This window comes from Channa argus, chromosome 16, assembly GCF_033026475.1.
Source record: "Channa argus isolate prfri chromosome 16, Channa argus male v1.0, whole genome shotgun sequence".
NCBI classification, from domain to species: Eukaryota; Metazoa; Chordata; class Actinopteri; order Anabantiformes; family Channidae; genus Channa; species Channa argus.
The window spans coordinates 12,329,544-12,340,113 of NC_090212.1; the positions used below are offsets into that span (position 1 = coordinate 12,329,544).

The window sequence follows — 10,570 nt, forward strand, 5'->3', positions numbered from 1 at the left end:
ACAAATCACGAATACACGTTAAATATAAATAAAAATAAATATTTATCTTATATAGGCTTTTATTTGTGACCACCTTCCCAATTCACCATTCAAACCTGATCCTGTCGTCTACATAGGATGTCTTTGACTTGTTTTCATACATTATGGCACATAAAAGTTTTTCGAACTTCAGAGTCAAAATTCAAATGCTTCACTTGAAATCCACTCAGGAAATGTATCTGACTGTAAATCCAGTGAGCAGAATAGCGCCTTGCTATCAGCGTACCGAGAGAGTTCGGAAAAGACAAGAGGATTCGCTCATACCTACTTCCGGGTTCGCCGTGTTCGCTTCCGGGGAGTGGGAACCGTCGTAACAGTCGGCGCGTCAACGCGTTAAGTGCAGGGTGGAGCTTGAATGTTGAACTTGTTACTGTTGCCTGCAGTGATATCATAACACCGCAATATGAAGATGCGCTCATATGACCGCCACCCATCTACATGCCTTGCCAAGACACGGGTCAGTAAAGATCCTGCTCAGTTTACCTGCTGCTCTTATAAATTCTTCGTCTCTGTCGAGCTGCTGATGTAACATTTGCCATCGTGGCTGTCTCGATCATTGTGTAATGTCTACTAAAATGCTTACTTCCTATACGGTGATACATGCACACTTATCATTTACAGGAAGCAATATGTTGTACATTGCTAGGAATTCGAACCATGTCGTTTGTCTCTTAAAATGATTTAAATGCTGCATGACAGAGCTATGCTTATGTTGTTGCTGGTAATTCAGAGAGGACGGACACCCATGGGATGTGAGCCTTGCAATGCTGTGTGAGATGCATAAATAGCAGGATTTACCCTAATGGATTCTTATGGTATGAAATGAACATAGTCTGAGTTCATATCTAAATACAGCTGAGCGTTGTCTATTGTCAGAAAATGCAGTATGTGACCTGTTCTATAGTCATAGCAATAAGATATGAACTAAGTCAGAAATGAAAATATTCCTACATCAGCAACAAGCTTAATCCACAAGCTCAGATACATTGATTGGAAACGCACTTACACAACCATTTAAAGAATTGATTGACAGTTTAATTGCATTGTATAGCTGGCTCCATTCCTCTGCTCAGTGTCTAGCTGACTTCCTTATGGGGTCATGTGGCTGCAGATACAGTGAAGCTTTTATCTCTGCACGGGCGATGCCTGTAAACTCATCCAATATTTTTTAACTTGCTGTCTGATGCAGGTGCTGTAACTGGGGCAAAACGTGGGCATGGGGAATAAAAGGAGGAGGAGGGATGCCAGCTGAGCCCCTCATCTTTCTGCATCTGCCACCGCTGCTACTGTCTGACCGAAGAAAACTAGAAAATGGCTCAGTCTATGCAGGGACCAGAGACATTAGAAGCCATGGACCACAAGCCAGAGAGGGACAAGTCCAGGCCCAGCTACTTTGGCAATGTCAAGAGCAGGTCAGGCCTCTAAATATGTGGATTACTGAAAAGAAAACAAAGGAGAAAGCAGACATGTGACAAGTTTGGCTGGCATTTGCCTCTCAGATTTAGGCATTCAATAACTCAGTCTTTCATTAAAAGGTGCCCATTTTGTGCCTGTCTACTGTACAATTTGAGTGGTTTTCGATACAAAATCCACATTTTGTCAGAGCACCATGTGGATGACAGCTACAGCAGCTTTCCAGGAACTTACTTCCTCTGTCACTGCGTAGTCAACTCCCACTCCCTTATAAATAACTTTGGTTAGACTGTCAATGCTGCTCTGTAAAATGATTCACACTTCGAAGAAACTCAATCTTTTAATCCACATTATTAAAGAATATTCCACCCTAAAACTTTTGAAATAGATTCTCGCCCTTTGGGAGCAGTATATGTAACAAACTAATCTAAGGCTAAAGGATGAAGTCTTAATAAAGAGTTTGAGATGTGGTTGAAAGCTACATACAGTATGTATGTTAAATGGATGTATATTATACTTCATAAAGCATACTGATAAAATATTGGTATTTCATCTGGTTTTTCTCTTCCAGGCTGGGTTCTAAGCTCCCTCCTGGCATCTCTCAGCCTCCACAGTTTGCTAAGCGGCCCTGGGAGACTCAACCTCAGGGACGAGTAATCCAGGACTCCGCATCCAGCAGCCAGCATCAGCATCAACCGATTGTGGGTCGACCTCGTAGCCATATCCCACACATCAGAAACCCCAAACTGCGACAGTACTACCTACAAGGTACTTTGGCACAGCTTGGTGTTCTTGAGCAGGGTGCAGGCTTTTAGGATCAAACAGAAGATAAACCCGACCATGAATTTATATGATATAGTGTTAATACTGAGCCTGTTAGCAATTTTATGTCTTTGCATAAAGTTATTTTCATACATCATAAATGTGAGTAGCAGGAATATGCACTTTAGTGGCTGGTTGCCTGATCCTATGAGGAAATTATAATAAAGTAGTGCTTCCTTAATTTCATATGGACTGTGTTTTTTTATTTCATTACAGGGACTTCATGGGATGTGAACAATACTGCAGTGAAACAAGAATCTATGGGTGGATTGTCAAATGACAGCACAAGCAGTACAGTGAGTCACATGTTTTTGTTATTGACTATCTAGACCTAATTTAGTCTCTTGTGCACAGCAGGAGGACAGGAGCACAGGTTTGGGAATAGGTGAGAGAAATGGGAAGTTGCGAAGCCACAAACATGGATAGCTGCATGTATGTATATTGCTGGTGACTGGTCACAATTTATAGTCCTAGAATAGTTTGATAAGGTGTTCAAAGTTCAGAGATGAGTGTCAGAGTGTTCACAGCTAACACCATGGGGAGTCTGTTTCAGAGTCTCTTCAACAAAAACAGCCAAAGGAATGCATTTTCAGACGTTTATTCTAAGGTATTTGTCAGCTGTGGTTTGACTTTGCTACTAAATTGTTAAAATTGAATTCTGTGTTTATTTGTGTCTGTCAGTGATTTGGCTCTGTGTTACCACGAATCTGGAAAGGGTGGTAATCCTTATTACTAGATTCTCTCCCCGGATTGTTTTGACAGTTGCTTGGAAAATGTCTTTATAATAATGTTGTAATGTTTTATTGTCTTCCTATTCACCTCTTCCTCTTCTTTTTGTCATTGTTGTTTCTCATTGTTTCGTTGTGACAGTGGCACACATTTACAGACACAGCCAAAAAAACCACAACCATTTTGTTGAATTGGTGAAATCGTATTGAACCGTAATTGCATTGAGGGGAATTTTCAAATTTTGGACGACTCTCCCAAAGCATATGTAGAGATTACAGTAAAAGCAGATTCTCTTCAGTTTGAAAAATGTCACTGCTTCCAGAAAACCTATTCAGAAATAATGAATATTGACATCTCAAGTTTAGATCTGGCACTCTAATGATAGACTTTCTCTTGATTGTCTTTTAGGGTGTTCCTGGGGACAGGATATTTAGCGTCTCATCTCAGTTTAACAGTAATAGTACATTCTCCATAGATGGGAGTAAAACCGGCCACTATACCTCCACAAATGCGTCCTCTCCATCTGCTCTCATCCCCAGAGAGGTAAAAGTCAGCTGTAAGCACATGATGGCTCCTGACATGTGATAAGTGTGTATATTACGTGGGACTGGAGGCTAGAAATTTGACTGCTGTTGCTAACTGGATTTGACATGCAAAACAAAACCTTTCCCCTGTCTGTCCATAAATATTTGGAAGCAGAAAGTATGTTGCTGCACGCCAAACCTGTTCTAATGAGCAGACTCAGATGATGTAATCGATATGTATTGTCATTATTCATTTAATGCCAAGAATGGGAATAATTGAAACTGTAAAACAATGTTTTTAGCACCTTATCCACAGCCCTCAAGTGTCATAGGAGCTAGAATGTGAAGCAGAAATAAGATAAGTGGGGAAATGCAGGGGTGTAGAAAGAGGAAGTAGTCACTTTGTCACTGGGCTGTATTTATTTCAGTGTCAGAGCTATTCTTATCATGGCTTCTACTCTGACACAGCTGGTAGTCCTGAAGGGGAAAAACACTTCCACCAGTCATGGATCGTCTCAACCAGAGCTGAACTTAGACCCTAAAGAGAAGCTAAGGGAAAAGGCTGAAGTCACTTTAGATATGCTTTCTGCTCCACCTCACTCCCCCTCACCAGAAGCAGAATATGACAAACTACTGGTAAGTAATGAAAACACAACTGCCTTCACTGTAGGTTCAGGAGTTTAGCGTAGACTCACTTCACTTATAATTTAAGTGAAGAACACTTGTCCAAAGTAACTTATACACATATTTTACTTTACAATTTATTCTTTTTTTATACTACCTTATACTTCAATAGGTACTTGGTTAGAAGAGCCAGCTTAATCACTGTTTTTTGTGAGTTTAAGAAATTCCAAAAAATAAAAAAACAATGTTTTACTTTTATAAATGTTTTATTGTTGGGTGAATTTCAGAATTGCATTCTGAAAAATGAAATCACTACGCTAAATACAATTTTGACATGACAGTATTCAGAAAGTTATGACAGATTCTTTCCAGCATTTTATAGGTATTTGATAGTTATGGTAACAAAAAATGAGCAGAGCACAATTTTTAATAGATCAGTTGAGCACAAATGAACAAGATGTTAGCATGGAAAGAAACAAGACAGTAAACAAAACATTGCTGCACAGAGTCAATTTGGGGAGACAGAAAATATTACTCAGTGGTTTGTGCATGTTTAGAAGAGTTTAGTTTCTAAAATAAAGTGATATAGTCAGTGACAGTGACTGAGCTCTATAATTATTTTCTTTGTGACGTTAACACTAATAGGTGTTGAAGTACACGTTTAAGTACTCAAAGCAAGGGTGTGCGTTGAGTACTTAAACATGAGTAAACATTTAATCACAAACCTTCAGGGTAGATGTACTATGTCACAGTATCCATGAGGCAGAATGATAAATCATGTGAGAACAATAGAGTGAGATTTTTATGAACATTGATACAATGTTTGTTGATGAAAGGATGTGGAGGCCGTACCTCTGCCTGATGGACAGCTCTGCTTATTGGCTCTGCCACCAGAGTGCTGTGAAGGAGAGGGACCAGAGGCCATGCCATGCCTCAAACTATTCTGCCGCTACATCACAGACCGAAAGGTAAGCGTGGACATTCATGTTAAATTTTCACCCTTGTAGACATTTGTAGGCTATAAAAACTAATTCTCTCTCTGTCAGGGTGTGGTTTCTGGCATCCTGTTGGTTACCTCTAACAAGATCTTCTTTGACCCGTGTAAAACACTTGCTCTGGTCAAGGAGCATGGGTGTGAGGAGTACCTGCTGTCATGTTCTGTTGACAGCTTGGCGTCTGTCTCCTTCTCCTCTGACATCTCACATGTTCACTTCAGCACCTCCCAGCAGAGGTCAGAAATCATTTACTTAACAAAAGACACACATTCGAATGAAAAGTCAGTGCTAGAGTTTTATTTTATTTTTTTTTTTTCTAGGAAAAAAGGAAAGAATTTTTTTCGGAAAACCACCAAAAGCCAAGCAGGCAGCTTCCCAAACTACAAGGAGGAGTCAGTTCTAGCTTCTGTGTCTGCAGTTTCATCAGATTTGCTCAGTCTGGGTCTGGGCCTGACTAAAGACTTTTCTGAAGAGGACGAAGCAGAAAGCAAAGACATGGCGGAGGCAGAGTCGGAGCTTGATAACAGCCCTTTGGAGATGCTGTCTGAGGCGTCAGTAGGGGGTCTGGGAGCAGCTGTTCTTAGCAGTGCTGCCAGCTTCTGCTGTGGAGGTCAAGAAGCAGAGAGTAGGGTGAAAGCGATGCTGCTGCACGCCAACAAAACTGAGAAGTCTAATGTCAAAAGTCAGACTGCAGGTAACATTAATAGACAACATTTTTTTCACTGTTATTATAAACATTACCATAACTAAGAATTTTCTTCATATTTTCTAGTTCCTCAAAAGTTACCAGCAGGTAGTCCTGGGAGTTTGATGTTTGTGCAGCTGAAGTTTCAGCCATCTGCAGGAAAAACAAAAGCTGTAGGAGGTCTTCATCTGGGGTCAGCCAAAACTTTACCCCCAAAGGATGCCTTGCTTGCCCTTTCCCAAGAAAGGTACCATATCTAATGAAATCTGTCCAAATACGGGTGATTTTAAAATGCCTCCAACAATAATTTGGTATTGTTCTTCCATAAAGTTGAGAAACTCACGAGAGGTATTTTTCATTTTTAGTATAAGTCACGCTTCTAAAACACTGGATCATCGAAATTTCCCCTAATTCACCTAATGATTAGCATTTTTCATTAGACTTCCTCTGCCTAAATGCTGAATTGCTTTAAACCCAACGAATCCCATTTATAATTCAGGGTTTCTATCTAAACCCAACGGCTGTTTTCATAGAATACATGAGACTCAACATGATGGCTTTCAGTACAATCAGTTTAAGGTGTTTATATTTTGTTAAGTTGGTTTTACATAAATTGATGACACACCAGTCAATCCCAGTTTAAAATAACCATTTAATCATAATATTGTGGATGATTATACTGATAATTTCAGTTGAATATTTACTGCTTATCTCATGTCTCATCACTAAGTGAACATTATCAAAACACTAATATTACTTTGACATCAGTAGAGATACAAAGGGATTTGTCAACAGTTACCAGTAGTTACCTATGATCACTGTTAGTGGATAAACGTGGCATCCAAACTATAATTGTGCTATAAGTGACGTATGTGTAGTTGAGTTTCATTGAGTGGCTACAGTTAATAGTTGGTGTTCATATGAAGCTTTTTACCTATAAAGCGTGTGACTAGTTTACAAAGAACAGTACAGCACAGTACAAAACAGTGTTTCTCTTGATGGAGTAATTTTATACTGTGGTTTTGCTACTATTACTTTATTAAATAATTAAAATATTTCTTTCACCACTGTGAGTTAAATATTACACCCTACCAACCAGTTGTTCTTGTACTCAGTGATCCTCTCCAAGGTGGTGAACTATCTTAAAATACATGAAAACTCAGTTAAAACTCTGACATTTTAATGAAGCTTTCTTTCTAAAATGGTATGTGTATGGCATTAGGACAGAGTTACTGATTTAAGAATTTATTCCTAAAAAACATTTCCACCATTTAGACACAGCTGTTTGTCATTTCAGTCTTTGAGTGACCTCATTATTTTCCCTCTGTAGCTCTGACAAGCTGTATGCCTACCTAACACAATGTCGACCAGACTTGTGCATATTTGAGGGAGGGGAGGAGGAGGGAGAGGCGGACCGTGATGAAGAGTTTGTACTCATCGAGGATGAAGAGGATGAGAAAGAGAATGAAGGAGAGGTGTTACAAATGCACCACAGCTCAGGAGACGACTGGGAGGTGAGTGCACTCACTTAAATATAATACTGGAGAATGAAGTGTTCCTCCCTAAAGAGTTACTACAGATGGAAACAGACAAAAATAAATTGAATGCATCTTGATGTCTCAGAACAGATGGGGTCGTGTTTTTATGTATTTATTGTTATTTTTGCAGATGGTGTTAATGGAAGATAGTGGGGAGAAGCCAACCCTGGTCATTGACAGGGATCCTGAAGGGCTCAGTAATATTGTAGAGAGCAGCCACATTTTGGAAACCTCACATGTAAGAGAGGTGAGTGACGTGCAAACAGCGTTCAGCACACAAACCCAACACACATATCCGGTAGAGATGTGCATGAATAATCGATTATTTAAATAATTCAGTAAATTACTATATGTATTTTTGAGCCATTTACTTTTTACATAATACAGAAATGGAACAGTTTCCCTGTGAGTGAATAGGCAGGTGGATGACATGACAGCGAAAGATTCAGCAAAACGAAGTCAAATGTGTTGTGATTTTACTTAGTTAGACAAGTAAAGCAAGTGCTCATTATGTGGCATAAAGCTATCTTTCCATTGTTCCACCAGCACATTTTACATCACAATTATGGAAATAATCGACTTTATATGTCTCTATAATTTTAGACTCAAAAAATAATTCTTAATGCCCATTCCAAATATCTAGTCTGCAGGCTGGAGACAGCAACACCAGCTGTCAGTGTGAACTTCTAGTTAGTCTAGAATATTTATTTCAATTAAGTCCAAGAGTGTAGATTTAGTTATAGAAGGCAGCGAAATTAAAATTGAAGTGTACTGTGTTTATGAATGCTGTTTTCTGCCAATACCATATGTATATCTATGTCAATTTACACGTAACAAATAGTGATTATAATCGGTTATGGTTCTTTGTATCCTAATGATGTCATGGTAATATTAGGAAATAAGTTGAATGAATACTGTTAACACCAAGAATCAGAGCTGGTTTGTGAGGTGCAGCCTGATTTTTATTTATTCCTTTTTTAATGCTACAGCTTCACTAAAATAAATTTAGGAACAGCTGGTGCACCTGCTCCTGAGACAGAGCAGAATACACTGATGTTACTGAAACAGATGTTAATTTAGTGGCCCTTATTAATAAAATATACACACACATACACACGGATGGTGCCTACAGTATGTGTTCAGCATTAGATGTCAGGATCTGGCTCCGGTAATATAGTTGAAATCCTTCATTTTTATCTCATTTCATTAATTTTCGTCCCTATTCCTTTTATCTTATTACAGTTATCTAAGGAGCTTCCCCCTAGGACAGTTGGCCACACCTGGCAGCTGGCTTACAGCACATCACGTCATGGCGCCAGCCTCAAATCCCTCTACAGAAAACTTAGTTCTACAGACTCTCCTGTTCTTATTGTCATCAAGGATGCCCTCGATGAGGTAGAAATACTCTGTGTCAAATAATAATTTGACTGCAGATGTTGTAAAGTATTTTATTATAATTGTGTTTTGTTATTGTTCTGTTGTGACTTTTGTTCATTAGATATTTGGGGCCTTCCTCTCTCACACTCTGAGGCCCAGTGAAAAGTTCTATGGAACAGGAGAAACCTTCCTCTTCATGTTGCACCCTCGATTCAAGGTGAGACAACTAACAGTGTGTTACTGTAGCGCGTTTTGTTCTCTGTGATGGATAGCCATACATTTTTTCCTTTCCTCTTCTTCCTGTCTGTGTCTCTGCAGTGCTTTCGATGGACAGGAGAAAACTCCTTTTTCATCAAAGGAGACTTGGACTCTTTTGCTATTGGTGGAGGCAGGTAATGTTGTTTTTCACTACTTTCTCTGTTTCATTCCATTTTCACTTGAACAACAATAATGGATATATCAGTTAAACTGAGTTTCAAAACAGGCTCACATGCTTTTCCTCTGTTTGTCCTGCAGTGGTCACTTTGGTCTGTGGTTGGATGAGAATCTGTACCTGGGTCGCAGCAGCCCCTGCTTAACTTTCAACAACTGCTGCCTATCCGACAACGACGACTTCCGAGTAATGGAGCTGGAGGTGTGGACATTTAGCTGAGGACATTGGGTGACCTCTAGTGTTTCTCCCTGACTCACCTCATCACAACCGATAAGCTTTATGAAGAGAGCAAAAACAAATGCCGCTGCCTGCTCATTTCATGGTAGCATCCATGTAAAAACAAACCTTAACTATAAACTGCTGGATATGTCTATGTGATATAGTGCTGTGGATTTTAGTCAACTGAAATGGGCTGATCTTGAAACGCTTGCTGTCTCCCAGTAGGGTTTTTAACAGTGGACTGTGGGTCTGGCAACCAACCTGAGGTCTGCTGCAGTGAATAGTGCTGAACTGTTATGAAACTGGAATTTTTTTGAGTCCTCCGGTTTGAATAGAGTGGCACACGTGTCTCAGAGACTGCACTTTGCTCTTAATGTGAATCAGTAACCGAACATGGTGGTACACCTACAGTACCATCATAGGTACTTCATATCCTCATTGTTATGTAACTGGTCAGTTCATGCTGAATCTTTGAAACACAAAATCACCGTCTTATAGATTTCTTAACTCCACCTGTACAGTCCCAGAAATACTAGCTTTCTTTCCTCAGAACTGTTAATGTAATGAAGTTTTGCCATTTAGTATAATAGACAGCATTAATTAATACTATAAGAACACTTGAGAAAAATATCTTAACAGAGAAACATCTGTGCTTGCAATGGATCCTCAGAGCCTCATTTATGACTGAACACTTCATTTGCTGACTCATACACCACTATGGTTTATGAATGTGAAACAAAAAGCTCCAATATTACTTCAAATCAATGCAATTTTGTCATTCAGCTGTATCCAGAACCCTCCTCTAATGCGCTTACATTGTACATTATTATAGATTAGTTAATAAAAATAAGCACAATGTGAAAGTTAGAAAAAGAAATTCTGTATGATTTGTTGTTACACTTTGCAGTATGTGCTAAATGTTACCAGAAGGAAGAGAAATTTTGAAAAAGGAAAGAAAAAACGTTTGTACAAACCCTGTATTATTTAATTTTGTAAAAATGCCACTGGTAATTTACAGACTTATAGGGACTTCCCCTAAAGACTACAGACACATGGTTACTTAAAAGTGAAACACTTTTACAAAATCACATTCCAATTTAATGGTATCAAAAGTCATTGTTATTAAATCAACAATGTTGATTTCTTCATCCCCAGGTTCTATGTTTTTTTTT

At 39.0% G+C, this 10,570-nt stretch overlaps 1 protein-coding gene across 5 annotated transcripts; it reads left to right on the forward strand.

Moving 5' to 3' along the window:
- Positions 1 to 339: 339 nt before the first annotated feature.
- On the forward strand, positions 340 to 10,275 carry si:ch211-15d5.11 (oxidation resistance protein 1). 5 transcript variants are annotated; one of them, XM_067478997.1, is made up of 16 exons: positions 340 to 496; positions 1,229 to 1,451; positions 2,024 to 2,220; positions 2,491 to 2,570; positions 3,412 to 3,546; positions 3,996 to 4,163; positions 4,988 to 5,119; positions 5,198 to 5,382; positions 5,467 to 5,840; positions 5,919 to 6,078; positions 7,162 to 7,345; positions 7,500 to 7,616; positions 8,612 to 8,764; positions 8,868 to 8,963; positions 9,065 to 9,138; positions 9,263 to 10,275. In XM_067478997.1, exons 2-16 carry the CDS (start codon positions 1,351 to 1,353, stop codon positions 9,396 to 9,398), a joined length of 2,292 nt encoding a protein of 763 aa, XP_067335098.1. In that variant the 5' UTR covers positions 340 to 496; positions 1,229 to 1,350; the 3' UTR covers positions 9,399 to 10,275. The 5 variants fall into 5 exon arrangements, with proteins under 5 accessions (XP_067335098.1, XP_067335100.1, XP_067335099.1 ...); XM_067478998.1 differs by lacking the exon at positions 340 to 496 and adding an exon at positions 834 to 854; XM_067478999.1 differs by lacking the exon at positions 3,412 to 3,546.
- The last annotated feature ends 295 nt before the right edge of the window (positions 10,276 to 10,570 follow it).

What these genes read in the sequence shown, in the direction of transcription:
- si:ch211-15d5.11 (XM_067478997.1), top strand. Translation starts at nt 1,351, where the DNA reads ATGGCTCAGTCTATGCAGGGACCAGAGACATTAGAAGCCATGGACCAC. An exon ending in CTGCTCTCATCCCCAGAGAG is followed by an intron (nt 3,547 to 3,995) that starts GTAAAAGTCAGC and finishes ACTCTGACACAG; the next exon opens with CTGGTAGTCCTGAAGGGGAA. An exon ending in GCTCAGGAGACGACTGGGAG is followed by an intron (nt 7,346 to 7,499) that starts GTGAGTGCACTC and finishes TTATTTTTGCAG; the next exon opens with ATGGTGTTAATGGAAGATAG.